The 17728-nt window shown below is 38.4% G+C and overlaps 1 protein-coding gene across 3 annotated transcripts in view; it reads right to left on the minus strand.

The window, feature by feature from the left end:
• Nucleotides 1-17728, minus strand: part of Hmcn1 (hemicentin 1) — a 440991-nt gene that overhangs the window by 105644 nt on the left and 317619 nt on the right. For all 3 annotated transcript variants that reach the window (XM_076547592.1, XM_076547591.1, XM_076547593.1), the window contains 6 exons: nucleotides 13314-13459; nucleotides 10172-10322; nucleotides 8232-8426; nucleotides 6626-6739; nucleotides 2657-2844; nucleotides 882-978 (listed from right to left, as the gene is read on the minus strand). In XM_076547592.1, coding sequence (XP_076403707.1) covers nucleotides 882-978; nucleotides 2657-2844; nucleotides 6626-6739; nucleotides 8232-8426; nucleotides 10172-10322; nucleotides 13314-13459 — 891 coding nt within the window. The remainder of the gene's footprint in view (nucleotides 1-881; nucleotides 979-2656; nucleotides 2845-6625; nucleotides 6740-8231; nucleotides 8427-10171; nucleotides 10323-13313; nucleotides 13460-17728) is intronic.

Here is a 17728-nt window from a genome sequence, read left to right on the forward strand (position 1 = left end):
CAATTTTTAAAAAAAAATTAATTATGTGTATTTGTATGTGGAGGGCCCCCAGGAGTGTGGGTGTCTACGAAGGTCAGAGGCATCTGATTCAGCTGGGGTTGGAATTACAGGCAGTTGTGGGCCACCCAATGTAGGTGCTGAGAATTGAGCTCAGGTCCTCTACAAAGCAGTTCACGCTCTTTATCACCAAGCCATCCTTCCAGCCCCAAATGGAAGCTTTTTGAGATGATAAAAAAATTGATAATTTTTAGATATTCCTAAAATGAACTAGAATTTCATGCAAAGTGGATCTTATAATAATTTTCATCACTCTTATTTCATACTTTGGAAGCAGCTGTATCTCATAAAAATTGCATTTTTATGATAGACATCCAATTCCCTTTACACTTTTTCTTAATAAAAACAATATTTACAATAATTGATTATTATTATGTGTGAAAACTTAAGTTTAACCCAATTTAGGTATGTTTGCATTTTAAAAGGAATTATTTAACTCTAGAAGGTGGTCTTTTCTTAGTCACAGAGCATACCGCATACTCGCAGAATGTAGTCAATGTAACTCTGCACTTGAAGACATGAGCAGGAGTAGACATGCCTGTGAGCACAAGGTCCACAATAGACTCGACCTTCACAAGAACATGTAGTCTTTCATATCTGCTAGAGTAACTGAGGGATGAAAATGCTACAAACATGGGCTTAGACTCTCTGTACTTTGCATTTCCTTCTGGCTTTTGTAGGAGGAAATGGAGAGGAGATTGAATGCATGCAGCTTCACACAGCGATGAAGTTAAGCACAGAACACAGGTTGTCGAATCTGAGGCCCCGTTTCCCTGCTTTGTCATGCAGAGCCTGACAGATGTCCAGGGCCGCTGAGCTCTCACCTTGAATGTTGAGGTTGAAGTATTTTTTGGTACTCCCGGCTCTGTTCTCGGCGACACACACATACCTCCCGATATCTGTTATCTGAGCATTCAGAATCTAAGGGGAAATGAAGAAATGGCAACTAAAATCATCAACAAAGGAACTTGTGATAGTCTTCCATTGAGAACAGACAAGAGGCATTCTTTCTAGTGAATGCCAGTTGTAAATACACATAAAAACATGAAGCTGCCGGGTGGTGGTGGTGGTGGCACACGCCTTTAATCCCAACACTCGGGAGGCAGAGGCAGGCGGATCTCTGTGAGTTTGAGGCCAGCCTGGTCTACAGAGCGAGCTCCAGGAAAGGTGCGAAGCTACACAGAGAAACCCTGTCTCAAAACAAACAAACAAACAAACAAAAACCAAAACAAAACATGAAGCTGCAGGACAGACCATCCCTGTACTGTTTTCAATTAGTTAGGTCAAGCACACATGTATCTATTTATAAAACTTACAATCAAAAAAGGTGATTTTTACACACATCTGTTGAATTTAAACTACAATTTATCCTAAATTATTCCCCACTTTCCTGTCTGTGAGTCTGAAAAATCACTTTGAAGTCCCCCCCTAAAAGGTGGATTTGTGAATGGCCAGTAGAAGTTTTGAGGCAATGGTGCTGTTCACTTCAGTTAGTCGAAAGTGTCTGCACTGTTGGTCACTTTATTGGAAATTTTGTCCCACTACCATCTAAGGAAGCACGACTTGCCTGCCGGAGGGTGTGATCATGAGGGACAAAAATCAGCTCCCATTGTATTCTACGATGCCAGACAGATAATCCCAGCGGGCATTCAACTCACAGCTCTGCTAACACTTGAGTAAGTTGAGATCTGAATTACCACCTATAGAACCAGTGGACTTGAAAGCTAGAAAAATTCTGAGTGTTCTAAGTCATTAGGTTTTGGAGGGGTTTGTCCTAGGTAGCCTATGTAGTTAAATAATACAGAGCAGAATGCTTATTATGAAGAAACTTCTACTCATCTATGCATCTACAGCCCTAGACATAAAAAACATTTAGTAGGCATTTTGATAGAGTCTGTATTATCATTAAACAGATATATTCAAGTGTAGACAAAGGCTCTAAATTTCAAGTATATTTATAAGCAGTGAGCTTGATTTTTTTTTTTTTAAAGAACATATGTCCTGTGCTGGACCCACTTTTATGCTTGGATTTATGAGGCAAGGGAATATTTTCATTGTGTTCATTAGTAATCTAGTTACACTCTATCCTAACAAAAGAACTACTATGTGTCTACACACTACAGCTTTCTTTTAGGACATTTGAATGGACAAATAGACATATCAATTGACAAAGAGCAGTACAGTATATTTACATGGCTCACATTATGACTTCCCACTGCCTAGGCCAACACAGGATGGATCTAATCTATCGGAAGCCTTTTACCACTTAGAATGTTATCATTACATACATGGAAAGATTGTAATAATAGGGTTTTCTTTAAATTAAAAAAATATGTTGTTAAACCTAAGTGTGTGTGTGTGTGTGTGTGTGTAGATATTCTAGAAGAATTTACACGAAAATGTCACTGTGGTCATTTCTAATTGTGGAGGAAGAATAGGGAATAATTTTGTATGCTTTTGATAGTTAACCATAAATATCAATCTTGATAGTTATAGATAAACAAATATGTTCATAACTTAATATTTTTACCAATCTAGAGGACAACCATCACAATGTCCAAAACACTGTATTAAAATTAGATTTTTTTTCCCCTTTTACCTGAAGAATCCTGCCATCAGATAAGAACTTATGATGTTCATCTTCCACCAAGGGTTGTCCATCTTTCTGCCAGGAATTCCTCGGTGCTGGGTTACCACTGGACGAACATTCCATCCGTGCACTCTTATTAACCAGCACAGTGATTTCTTCTGGGAGATCACCATTTGCTCCCTTGATAACTGGTGGCACTAAGAAATGGTTGTGACAGAGAGATTCTGATGGGACACAATGACTTTAGTAAGGCATGCTATACCACTTTGTCCTCAGGACAAGCTGGACAGACTACATCTTTTAGAGTGAATTTGTGCTCTTAAGAGTGTCTTTATAAGGGGATAATCTGAGCTATTCCCAGCTCCCAGGGCAGAATCAGGGGAACATGTATCAGCATTAACTGGGAGCTTAGTTAGACTCATATTCATGCACCTCACCCACACTTCCTCCACAGCCGTCTCTGGGGATGGACAAGGAATGGATGGTTGAAAAAGCTCTCCAGATGTTCATCAAAGCACATTAAAGTCCAAGAAGTTCTACATTATATTCCCCAACACATTTAAAACAGCACCCTACAATTTATATTCATTTCACTTATGAAAAATCACACATTGTCTGTAGAATAGAATCTGGAAAGGTTCAGTAAATTAGGAGATTGTGTTGGCAACATTCATAAAACCAGATATTTATTTTCAAAGTAAGCAATCACTGTCAAGCTTGATTAATTTTTGTTGCACTCTGTTAAAACACACCAGGTTTTCAACAACCAGTGCATGTTTAATGTAGATGCAGCCTACGGTATTTGGTTCTCCAACAATTAGGTTGAAATTCTCTAAAGAAAATAATCAGTACTGCAAGTACATGGCAGAACTTCAGTGTTATTTTGCATACATTCACATTTAAAGTTACACCATTTCACTGATCACCACTGCCTTCTATGCTGGATCCCCAATGCCCAGCACAGGACCTGCCACACACTGAGCAGTCAACTGATAACTGTCAAATAAATATGATTTTACGTTTTATCTTTTCTGTCTTCTACCTCTTTTTTGGACTTTTACAGACTGCTCTTTGCATAGAAATGTCTAGGTGCTCCCACCTTCCCTCTTTATAATCAGCCCATCAGTCTCTCCTCAGGCTGCTTTCTTCATGCCCAGCCCATACCTCACAGTGGGTTACTTAAGTGATGTGTTATGGTGCTGATACTTGGAGCTCTGTTGCTCCCTGGCACCCACAGTGTGTATCTATGACATCTGCTTCAACTTCCAGACAGGCCATACCTATCTATCTATCTATCTATCTATCTATCTATCTATCTATCTATCTATCTATCTATCTATCCACATTCCTGCCTCCAGAGTTCTGAGGGTGATGACTGAAAGCAATCACTGAATCAAATGGTTCCTACTATAATCATCAGATCCCCATAGCCACCACTGCTGACTTTCTCTGTTTGCCACAGGCTGGTATTCCAAGCTTGCCTCTGTTTGTTTTACACTCATACTTAACAGTTTTGTTAAATATATTTGATATGTGTTTTGTCATATCCCCTTTCTTTCCACTCCAATATCTCTCCATCTCCCCCAAAGGCTTATTGCCATATCAGTTCCTTGTTCCATTATTTCGATACATGCCCTTGGCTCACACTGTGAATTCCTCCACCCCTGCTTTCCACACACATTCTTGAAACTTTAATGAGCCTCTTTACATTCATTTTTTTTTCCTGTCCTTGGCCTATGGGTAAGTTCAAATCTCTTAAATTTGCTCTTTCCAGACAGCTCCATTCTACATCCTGTCTCTATTTTATTTCATTATATCTAATGCATGTTCAAAAATTATCTTTGTTCTGTGTCTTTGACGCACATCACATGACCTAAATTGTTCTGTTGAACCTCACCAACAGACTTGAAGATTCAAAGCCAAAGGCCTTTTACTTTCTGAAACTCATTTTAACATTCAGCATTGAAAACTCACTAGCTGACGACAACTTTTTCTAACAGCCAGAATCTGAGCATAACTGTCTACTGGGTTTCCCTCATTATTTGATTGTCCTTTTCTGTTATATTTTCCTTTTCTTACCTATAAATATTTCCCAATGATGTTCTTTGGTCAAAATGTATATCATTTTTTCCTGTTGGAAATCTTGTCTTTAAATATCACTTGACTGTGGGCAGCTATGGGATCTATAGTCTGGGTTTAGTTCTTTGTCCTTTGTAACAGTTCCCATTTCTTCTCTCTTCTCTTCTCTTCTCTTCTCTTCTCTTCTCTTCTCTTCTCTTCTCTTCTCTTCTCTTCTCTTCTCTTCTCTTCTCTCTCTCTCTCTCTCTCTCTCTCTCTCTCTCTCTCTCTCTTTCCTTTTTCTTTCAAGAGAGTTTCTCTGTGTGTAGTTCTGGCTGTCCTAGAACTCACTCTGTAGACCAGGCTGGCCTTGAACTCACAGAGATCCACCTGCCTCTGCCTCCAGAGTGCTGGATAAAGGTGTGCACCACCCACCTAAGTACCTGGTCAACATTTTATATGAGCATTCTGGAATCGTGATAGACTTAACATACCAACCTTCTTTCCTTCTTTCCTTCCTTCTTTCCTTCCTCCATTCCTTCTTCATTCCTTCTTTCCTTCCAATCCCACCTGCTTTCCCAGAATCTCTACTTTTAATAACCTTGCTATCACTGATTCAGTCACTTGGCACAGAAGTCTCAGTTTTGCTCTGAGATGAGTGTCTATTCCCTCACACCATTTCAACACTTCTGTATAAAAATCTTTCATTTTGACTGTGTGTTGGCTAGTTCTTGTCAACTTTGCACAAACTGAGGCATAGCTGGGAAGGGGGATCCTCAGCTGAGGAGTTGAGAATTCATCAGCTTGGACTGTGGGCAAGCCTGTGGGAACACTTTTCTTGATTAGTGATTGATTTGGAAAAACTCAGTTGACTGTGGGAGGTATCACCCAGAGGCAGGTGGTCCTGGGTTGCGTAGAAGTCCAGGCTGAGCAAGCCACATGGAACAATCCAGCAAGCAGCATTCTTGCAAAGTCTGTTTCAGTTCCTGCCTCCAGGTTCCTGCCTTGAGTGCCTGCCTTAGCTTCCCCCAACAGAGGGTGAGTTGGGATATGTAAGCCGAATAAACCCTTTCCTCCCCACGTTGCTTTTGGTCATGGTTTTTATCATAGCAATAGAAAGCAAACCGGAATATCCTCATGGGTGCTTCACTAGCTTAGTTTCTCTCGGTGCACCTACATCCTGCTTCTAACAATGCCACTTGTCTTAAGGAAACAGTACTTCTTCCCCTTGGTGGCCATATAGCAGAAGGAGCTGATTCTGGCTCCAGAGCAGGCACAAGAATTAGATCTCATCACTAGAACACCAGACTCTTGGTGTCTGTGGTGAATTCAGAGATGCATATGTGATCACACAGGGCTGAGGAACAGTCAGTTCTAGGACTCCGCCCATAAACATCAGACAGGAAAACTGTCATTCAACGTGAAAACTGGAAGAAGTCAATCTAGAGCTGCTAAGGTCCCACCTTGCTACCCAAGGGAACTGCTTGTCTGAGAAGGACATTAACAGCAGCAGCAGCAGCAGCAGCAGCAGCAGCAACAACAACAACAACAACAATAATAATAAAAGGTCAGGAGAAATAGAAAGGTAAAATCTGGATAGCCTGGACCTCTTTTGAGCCAAGGAAGTCAGAAATGATTGATTGTAGATTACTACGCTCTGAGGCTTTACAAATTTGTGAATCAATAATCTATTCTCTACCCCCACCTCTCTCTCCTATTTTGTTATTTGAGATCTTATAAGTCCTAACTGACATACTAATGCATTCTCAGTTTGTGCACGAAACTCTAAGTCCTAAGAAGTATCAGTTTCTGGTTACCTTTATAGTTTCTAATGTGCTTAGGGTAACGTCTTGTAAACATTAGTCATTGAAAAATATTTTGGAGTGAAGAGTGCTTAATCACAAGAGAAAACAAACTTACAGAGTACACGGATGTCATACTGAAGGGAATCTTCCCCAGCCTCATTCACAGCCACGCATGTGTACCTCCCAGCATCTTCTACTTTGGCTCGGGGAATCTGCAACACTCGCCCTCCTGAAAATATAGCCTAGTATGTTATTTCTCCAAACTTCAGAGCAAACACAGATCATGAACACAGTTACATTTTTTCCCCAGGTCTAATGACGTACATTTATTTATTTATTTTTGTCAATGTTCCCACTTACTTTAATCATTCAGTTTTTGTCTTAGATAATATCTATTTTCACAGCAAATATTGCATTGCTAAGAAGTGATCCAATACTGTAATACAAGTCAGACTTTTGGAGAAATGGGGAGCAGGTGTCAATTTTCCTGGAGGAGAGAAGGGTACTCTGTACCCTCCATCATGTTCTGGATGGATGGAATGTTACTGTGTGGTGTTGCTTTGTTCTAGCAGTTTTTTGAGTATTTTTAATTATCTTTCTCAGTATTTCCTACAAAAACTCATTTGAAGATATATATCCAGGGATCTAAAAAAGTAAGGTATACTTTATATGTTTTGTTCAAAATTTCCTGTGCAATCTCAGGGGAAAAAAAAGCTCTGTGTATTTGTAAACTTTTTAATGTTGCTAATAAGATTGAGAGGATAGTTGTAACAGTTACAATAAAAATTTGCACCTCTGTTCACCAATTATGTTCCATATAATTTTATTCATCTCTTGTATCATATGGATAGAATATTTTCCTAAGCCATTTCAGTAAGTTGGAGGCCTGATAACTTCTTGAAACTATATACTCACAGATCTCAATTTCATGGAGATAATTATAATTCTTTATGAAACTATAAAACAACAACCAAAAAGAGGAAATTTAGCGTTTTGAAACATTACTTGTACTAAATCTATAGCCTCTTTTAGATATTGTCACAATATTAATTTTATTCATTTTTACTAGACATTATATTTATTTATACTAGACCTAGACCCAATTAAGGTCATATATTACATAGAGCTACCATGTCTATTTCTTCCCTTTTCATTTGTTTTTTACTTTAAAAAGATATTCTTTCAGTTAATTTGGGTTCACTTTGCATATATTATGCACTACCTTGACCCTAATTGACCCTAAAGGTACAATTTGTGAGTTTTAACAAATCCTGGTATTTGTACACTGAAACCTCAAAAATATTATTCCCCCAAAGTTAAGCATCTTTTCTGACAGCAAATCATGTAATAATTAAAGTATTTGAAACTAAAAATCTTTACTATTGCTCATGAAAAATACAATCAATATAAACAATAACTATTTGCAAACATACATTAGAATTTATATTAATGTTGCATTGAAACCAAATTGACTAAAGACATCAATACAGAAAAAGAGGAGTGAGGAAGTTCAAAGCTTTGTCTAAACTGATAACAACTGTGGAACAGATCTGGAAAGTGAGTTAAAGTGTTCTATTGTCAAATTCTCCGGTAGGCTCTTCTATATAGGGATGACACATCATTCAGCAACCCAAACATTAGTTAAATTATAGTGAACTGGCCCAATAAATAAGAAGAGACACACTTGGCCGAGAGTCTTGCTTTTACATAGCAGTGTTTACCTGGCAAAATCAGTACTCTGTCACTGGACGTCAGAGGGCGGCCATCTTTGTACCATGTCAGAGTTGGGGGAGGAGCAGCGTTTGTCTCGCAGTGCAGAGAAATGGGATTGTTGATGATTACATCTTTGGCTTCACCACTCCTGCTGGTGTCTAGCATGTTTCCTATTTCCCAGAGTTTCTGAAAACTTGGAGGCACTGTGGAGGGAAAGCATGACATCTGTTCACAGAGGGACCGCCACTATCAATATCAGATGAAGGTTTTGACGGCATCTTGACAAATGATATGTGGATTTTATGAATTAGACGATGCCAAAAATATTTTTTAAGTATTTATATGTTTTTCCAACAGCAGCCAGAGAGTAGACATGGGTGGAAGAATAAAATTTATGGTACTCAGAGTCAGTACTTGTTCTAGTAGTTTTTCTAGGAAGACCCTGTCACTTGAGTAACATTGGGACCCAAGAGGAATGTGGCAAGAAATGTGACTGCTGCAGGGAAAGCTAATTCTGAGGCACACACAAAAGAGAATATAGGCTCATTTGATGCCAGTATCAATGATCTGTCTTACTAAGGAAGTTAAATAAGATAAACAATCAGGCCTAAACTATTAAAAATAGGGCATCCTCACTCTTTTCTGATAGGTGTGAGCTTTATCAGAAATAAATTGTCTGTACATTAAAGGCATTTCAGGAGTGTGTGAGTTTGGCCTGAATTTTCAAGTTTTAGACACATTTGAAAAATTAAAGATGTGTGGAAATTTTGTGTATCCAGATGTTAATTATAGTGTTATTAATAAATAATGAAAACCTGGAGACATTTAACTGTAGGAGGCTGGTTATATTAATATTTGAATATACTACTGATGAAATAGGCAAAGTTCTTAAAAGTTATGTTGAGGGCTGGGGTATAGTTCAGAGAGAATTTACTTAGTATGAGTAAGGTCCTAGACTCAATCCCAGCAATGGCAAAAATAATTCTGCTGGATAGCAGTATCAACAATAACAGATATTATTTTTAATCACTTTGGGTGCCTTATCTCATGCATGATTCTCAGCATTCCATCAGGCATTAATTTTATTTTTTTATTTTTATTTTTTTGGTGTGCAATAGCTTATTCTATTCACAATTTGTAGAATAAATTTTTTTTTATTTAGGAGATTTGTATTCAAAAATCAATAAAAAGGTGAGTGTCAACTCTGTTTTTACAGAATTTTTTGGAGTCATTATCAGGTGGTGAAGTATTACTTTTTGTTTTCTTTTCCTGAGACCATGAGGCATTAATTTTAAAGACAAATGATTACAGACTTAAAATAGTTTGGTAATTTGTCCAAGACACAAAGATTATAAGTGTACTCATCCAACTCAAAATGTGTCTACTCTGAATTCCATTATTACTGCTTTTATTGTATTTCATGCAGTAATGTTATATGATACATAACCTTCATGATCTAATGTTGGGGCAAGGCTAATGTAAAAGAAGGCTATTGTCTGTCATTGAATTTTGGAAATGAAACAGTCCCTTAAAATACCAAAAGGAAATACATAAACCAAGAATGACAGGGGTTGGAAAGATGGCTCAGTGGTTAAGAGCACTTGTTGCCCTTGTAGAGGACCAAGGCTCAGTTCCTAGAACCTACACGATGGCTCACAACCATCTGTGATTCCATCTCTATTTGATCCACCACCCTCTTCCATGGACACAAGGAATACATGTGGTGTGTATACATACCATGCAGGCAGACACTCATATACATAAAATAAAAATAAAACCTAAAACAGGATTATGGGATCGTTCTCTTCTATAATTTCTTGTGATGAATTTCATGATGAATCGATATTGTTATGAGAAGAAAAGATTTCAAAGTAAACCAAGTCAAATCTCATTTCTATCACATTAATAGAGCATGGAAATCATTCTACAATAAGCATAGTAGTATTACCTTGGATATTCACATCAAAATCCAACTCATCTTCGCCTGCAAGGTTAGATGCAACACAAGTGTATCGTCCAGTGTCTGATATTTGAGCTTCCTTGATTTGGAGAGTGTGTCCATTGGCAGCGATGTTCACATGATCATCAGACTTCAGGGGCTGTGATTCAATTATAGTAATGTCAGCATGGAGTATGCGAGTAAAGCTAAGATACCCTGCAGACGATGGGCATTATGGTTCTTTAATAAATGGAAACATGTAAAATATCCAAGATAGCAGTAATTAATTTAATTTGATCAAACTGTTTTCTAAGTAATACAAATTTTATATCTTGCGAATTATAGCTGATAAGGTTCACATTTTCCAGGCAATTGCAGGAGACACATTCATATGTTCTTTATGACAGGAAACATGCTCTTAGTACAATGTCCATCTATGCATGGAAGCAAAAGGTCCTCTAGCTAATATTAAGCACTTAAGAAGGGTGTCTTGTTGATAGTTTCATAGAAAACTGTAATAAAGAAAACTTTAAAAGTTGAGGACATTATTACAATCTGATTTGATCCAAAATTATTGTTATTCATTCAAAAACATCCTTAATTTCATACCCAATCTAGGGCTTGTTATGTTATGATACTTTGTTGAAATGGGCATCATAGGTCTCCCTTCATTATTTGAAGATTTTATTCCTGACTCACTGGCATTCCTTCTAATGATATGTCCTTCATTATTCTTAGTGATTTCGGTACCTACTGTCAAGCCAAGCCATGTTCTCTCAGCTTCTTGACTTCCTCTCTTAACCACACCAGTGTCTATTCATTTCTTCCCACTAGACAGTTTCATTCTTATGGGAGTGGTTCTTGCGGCCTACCTCCACATTTCCTGAGGCGTTTTACAGCCAACCACTTAAAAAATGTTTTCTATGTAAATGGTGTCTAATTTTGTCCTCTTATCTTTCCTTGAATCTGATCCAATCAAACCTTTGTCTTCTCTACTTGATGAGAAAGGCAGTCAAGGTCACCCATGACATCCATGTGGCTGTGTTTACCACTCACTACTGTCTTTGTTTTCTCTTCTTGGTGATATTTGACATAGTGTAACTTGTCTTCATCTTGAAATAGCTTTTCCTCTTTTGTAGTTTGAGACACTACAGTCCTTATTCCTCTATTCTCAAAGGCAGACATACACATGTCTCTTGTCATGTAAGTGTGTGTGAGTGAGTGAGTGAGTGAGTGAGTGTGTGTGTGTGTGTGTGTGTGTGTATACATGAGTGCAGGTGTATGAAGAGGCTAGAAGAGGCCATAAGCTGGAGTTATAGGCAGCTGTGAGCTGAGTTGTGTGTGTTTGCTCTCTGACTAACTTTTCTATCCCATCTGTCACATTCTGTTTTACTGACTTAGTCTTTTTAGGATTTTTGTTTGTTTGCTTATCTCTGAAAATTTACACGGGCAGAGATTTTTGGCCTGTTTCTTTCTTGTCTATATTTGTTGTCCATAAATAATGCCTAGCAAACAGTTGAGATTCAAATAATTTGGGATGCAACAAACCATTATTAATATTACATCACAAATAAACCTGCCACAGTTTAAATTTCTTGTGTCAAAGTAAAAATTTCAGGGCATGGATAAATAAAATGTAAGGATTATATTCAAAATTATTATAGCTGATATTGTCACTATCTTTTGATGGTTTTTCTTAAAAAAATACTACTTCATTAAATTTTAGTTAAAGAAAAAATAACTGAAAAATGATATGGAAAAACTTTTTGTTGAAAATATGACTTCTTATTCATAATTTAGGAAACCAACCCAAGCCTTAAAAAGTTAGAATTGTCAGTCAATATAATTTCAGAGACTGAATTTGAAGCTGTGATTTAACAACTCTTAATGAGTTTTGAAAGCAGTCTAGTTTCTACTTAAAATTCTGGTGTTTCCTTAGTTCTTAAATTTGTGGCTCTCTCTATGTGCAGTAATGTAAGGGATGAAAAGGCTTTATAGAAAATTAAAAACAAATTAGTGATATAATTTCAAAGGACAGGGGACTTACTTGTTGGAAAGTAAGGCTTTACCGAGTTGACACCACATCTCACTGTGTGCTCACACTCTGAAAAGCCAGCAGAGCACGGTGGGAGTTCTGTACTTTTCCGTTTGCAATGGCTTCCAGATGATATGTGCTTATTTTATATGAAAAGACCCCCCCTGGTCCCCCACTGCTGATATAGCAGAATCCATCTGGGACTGGAAGAAAAACACGAAGCCACATCTTTTTTGCCTCTTAAGTCATACTGTGCCCAGAACTTCTACAACTGGAATTTAACTGACCATTTGGTTGATTATGTGTAAAACAGGATAAGGCACAGCTTCGCTGTTTCACATCTGTATTTAGTAGTGTTAACAGCAACTACATATTCTCTTTTGGCCTCCGAGCATCAGCACATGTGTCCTTGCAGCATGTGAGAAAGAATAGGAAATGAGTGAGGAATAGGGGATGTCTTCTGAAACTTACACCATAAACAGAAGGATCTAATCTTTTTAAATGTAAAAGCTCGATTTTAAAAAAACAATTTTAATTGTGTATATTATATCACTTCTTTTACCATTCCTCCCTTGAACCCCTCTCATGTCTGTCCCTTCACTCTCAAGTTGATTTTTTATTTTGTATTTCTCTCTGCCCTAGGGTAATCGTAGTGTGCCTTTATATCTTATTTTTTCTCATATTTTAGGATATCAAAAATGTTATCTTTTGTAAAAGAGTTAAAGATGTTCAGAGAGAGTTCTGAATAAATTTAGTCCTCATTTTAGAATCATACACATGCTTCTTCTCTATAACAATTTATTTATTTGGGTAAAACACTGTTCCTCTACTTCTCCAGCGGGAGGGTAGCCAGATTTTCACAGTCAAGTGCTAATGCACACAAAACCAGTCTTGCTTACCTCTAAGTAGTGGAACAATACTAAAGTTATTGAACACGGATGCTTTTCATTTTATTTATTTTCTAAGCAGTTTCAGATCCGAGGAGCATGGGATTGACTACTTTTAATACCACAGTGGGTGGGGCCAATCTCTCAACCCCCCCTGCCTTGTTTCTTTTTAAATTGGTATTTTAATCTTCAAGAAATAATCAACAAACAGAACATAGTTATGACTGGCCTGTCCATCCTTGTACCAGCGGAGCAAGGCAGAAGGAATGGCGTAAGCTTCACACTCCAAAGTCAGGCTGTTGTTCACCCTGATCTTCACTTCTTTAGGGGAAAGGCCTGGCCCCAAAAGGTCCCCTTTCTTGATGATGGGTGGAACTGCACAAAACGAATATTAAAGGGTTAAATACTGGTTGTTTTCAATTCACAGTCTACCACAGAAACCACAATGAGGAGCAATTAACAAGGTCCCAAGGAGATGAGGGGCATTTCTTCACAGGCCTTCTATGAAAGACCTCAGTTAGCACCCCAGGAAACAGGAGTTTTCAGATATACAATATGGAAAAAAAAATCACTATCTTTTCATCTGATCCAGGCTCACATAGTCCAACTGTGACCCATAAAAGATATTGTATTGGTTATTATTGTACCAAGTCAAAGTAAAAATGACAAAAAGAAAAATACACTTTGTTTATAACATAACAGCAAGAACATAGGAATAAAGACCTTACAATGTGGCCCCTATTAATGACAGTATGAGCTTTGCCTTTTACTTATAGGCTGGGGTATGTTGTGGTAACCCCCAAATACTTTTGATCTCATTTGGAGCTCTGGAGTAGGCACCTGCATGTAAACAACACTCCAGCAGGTAGGTAATGAGTGGATCCAATGGACTCTTCACAAAGGTTGTCTGAATATATGTGTGTGATGGAGTGGGGGGGGCACATGTGCACATGTATGCTTTTGTAGCCCCAAGGTTGATGCCAGGTGTCTTCTTCAATTGTGCCCTACATTATATATTGATGCAGGGTCTCTTGCTGAACTCAGAGCTTAATGTTTTGACCAGAGTGGCTAGCCAGCTTGTTTGGGCATTTCCTGTCTGCCCCTGAAGTACTGGGTCTGCAGGCAGGCCTCCATACCCTTTGGACATTTACATGGGTTCTGGGCTTCTTAACACTGGTCTTCATGCTTGGGTAGCAAACATGCTAGTCACTGAACCATCTTAAGTGGCTCTTCACATCTTAAGTGGCTCTTCACATCTTTAAGCAACTGAGGCCATGGACATGATATTTTAATGCAACTTCCATCCTCGATGAGGCAAGCTAGATAGGTAAGAGTATCAGTATAAATAATTAGGGAAAATAATGAAAAATGGGATTTAAGAAGCTAGAAATCACAAACTAAAAGAAAAAAAAAACACGATCATCTCATAGATGCTGAAAAAGCCTTTGACAAAATCCAACACCCCTTCATGATAAAGGTCTTGGAGAGATCAGGAATACAAAGAACATACCTAAACATAATAAAGGCGATTTATAGCAAGCTGACAGCCAACATTAAATTAAATGGGGGAGAAACTCAAAGTGATTGAATTTCTTAAACTAAAATCAGGAACAAGACAAGGCTGTTCATTCTCCCCATATCTATCCCCATAGTACTTGAGGTTCTAGCTAGAGCAATAAGACAACAAAAGGAGATCAAAGGGATACACATTGAAAAGGAAGAAGTCAGACTTTCACTGTTTGCAGATAATATGATAGTCTACATAAGTGACTTCCAAAATTCTACCAGGGAACTCCTACAACTGATAAATACCTTCATGTTGCAGGATACAAGATTAACTAAAAAAATCACTAGTTCTCCTATATACAAATGATAAATGGCTGAGAAAGAAATCAGAGAAACATCACCCTTTACAATAGCCACAAACATTATAAAATACCTTGGGGTAACTTGAACCAAACAAGTGAAAGACCTGTATGATAAGAACTTTAAGTCCTTGAAGAAAGAAATTGAAGAAGATATCAGAAATGGAAAGATCTCTGTGGTGATATTGTGTCCCCTAATGTATTGTGCACCCTAATAAACTTATCTGGGGTCAGAGAACAGAACATCCACTAGATATAGAGGCCGAAAAATGGTGGCACATGCACCTTTAATCCTAGAATTCCAGAGGTAGAGATCCATCTGGATCTCTGTGAGTTCAAAACTATACTGGAAACGGCCAGGCATAGTGATGCACACCTTTAATCCCAGGAAGTGATGGCAGGAAGCAGAAAGGATGTAAGGTGTGAAAGCCAGGAACTACAGTCTTGTTAAGCTTTTAGGCTTTTAGCAGCAGTTCAGCTGAGATCCACTTGGATGAGGACACAGAGGTTTCAAGGAAACAAGATCAGCTGAGGAATTAGTGAGATGTGGTTAACTGTGACTTGTTCCATTTCTCTGATCTTTCAGCGTTCACCCAAATATCTGGCTCCCAGGTTTGCTTTTATTAATAAGACCTTTTAACAATTCATGCTACAGATCTCCTATGCTCATGAACAGGTAGAATCAACACAATAAAAATGGCAATCTTACCAAAAGCAATCTACAGATTCAATGCAATCCCAATCAAAATCCCAACAGAATTCTTCACAGACTTGGAAAGAACAATACTCAATTTCATATGGAAAAAAAAAACCCTAAGATAGCTAAAACAATCCTTTACAATAAAGCAACTTCTGGAGGCATCTCAACCCCTGACTTCAATGTCTATATAGAGCTACAGTGTTAAAAACAGCTTAGTACTATCATAAAAACCAACATGTGGACCAATGGAATCAAATTGAAGATCCTGACATCAATCCACACACCTATGAATGCCTAATTTTTGACAAAGAAGTCAAAACTGTGCAATGGAAAAAAGAAAGCATTTTCAAATGGTACTGGCATAACTGGATGTCAACATGTAGAAGATTGCAAATAGATCCATATCTGTCACCATGCACAAAACTCAAATCCAAGTGGATCCAAAACCTCAACATAAATCCAGCTACACTGAACCTGATAGAGGAGAAAGTAGCAAGTAGCCTAGAATACACTGGCACAGGAGACCACTTCCTAAATATAATACTAGTAGTACAGACACTGAGAGCAACAATTAATAAATGGGACCTCCTGAAACTGAGAAGCTTCTGTAAAGCAAAGGGCACGGTAAATAAGACAAAATGACAGCCTACAGAATAGGAAAAGATCTTCACCAACCCCACATCTGGCAGAGGGTTGATCTCCAAAATATATAAAGAACTTAAGAAACTAGACATCAAAATACCAAATAACCCAATTAAAAAATGGGCTACAGATCTAAACAGAGAATTCTCAACAAAAGAATCCAAATGGCTGAAAGACATTTAAGGAATTGCTCAACATCCTTAGTCATCAGGGAAATGCAAGTCAAAATGACTCTGAGATACCATCTTATACTTGTCAGAATGGCTAAGATCAAAAACACTGATGACTGCTTATGTTGGAGAAGATGTAAAGCAAGGGGAACACTCCTCCACTGTTGGTGTGAGTGTGGACTTGTACAGCCACTTTGGAAATCAGTATGGCGGTTTCTCAGAAAATTGGGAATCAATCTCCCTCAAGACCCAAGGATATCACTCTTGAGTGTATACCCAAGAGATGCTCAATCATACCACAATGACACTTGATCAACGATGTTCATAGCAGCATTATTCATAGTAGCCAGAACCTGGAAACAACATAGATGCCTGCCCCTCAACTGAAGAATGGATAAAGAAAATGTGGTACATATACACAATGGAGCATGACATCATGAAATTTACAGGCAAATGGATGGAACTAGAAAATATACTCCTGAGTGAGGTAAGCCAGACTCAGAAAGACAAACATGGTATGTACTCACTCATAAGTGGATACTAGATATAAAGCAAAGGATAACCAGACTACAACCCACAGATCCAGAAAAGCTGGGAAACAAGGAGGACCCTAAGAGGGATGTACGGTTCACCTTGGGAAGGGGAAACAGATATCTCCATGAGTAAACTGGGGGTGGGAGGACAATAAAGGGGAGGGGGAATGAGAACATGAGGGAATGAGATGGTCAAGCTAGGGGAGGGACAGAGTGGGAGATCAATGAAAGAGATATCTTTATAGGGGGAGACATTATGAGGTAAGGGAGAAACCTGGTGCCAGGGAAATTCCCAGGAATCCGCAAGGACGACCCCAGATTAGACTACTAACAATAGTGGAAAGGGTGCCTGAGCTGGCCTACCCTGGTAATAAGATTGGTGAATACCCTAACTGTCATCATAGAGCCTTCATCCAGTAACTGATTGAAACAGATGCAGAGACCCACAACCAAGCACCAGGCAGAGCTCTGGAAGCCCAGTCAAAGGGAGGGACAAGGGATTATATGAGCAAGAGAGTTTAAGATCATGATGGGGAAATCTATAGAGACAACTAAACCAAGCTCATAGGAACTCACAAACTTTAGACCAACAGCTGTGGAACCTGCATGGGACCAGACTAGACCCCCTGTATACAGGAGACAGTTGTGTAGCTGGGTCTGTTTGAGGGGCCCTGGCAGTGGGATCAGGATCTATTCCTGGTGCATGAGCTGACTTTTTGGAGCCTATTACCTAT

Source organism: Peromyscus maniculatus, chromosome 11 (assembly GCF_049852395.1).
Source record: "Peromyscus maniculatus bairdii isolate BWxNUB_F1_BW_parent chromosome 11, HU_Pman_BW_mat_3.1, whole genome shotgun sequence".
Taxonomy (NCBI): Eukaryota; Metazoa; Chordata; class Mammalia; order Rodentia; family Cricetidae; genus Peromyscus; species Peromyscus maniculatus.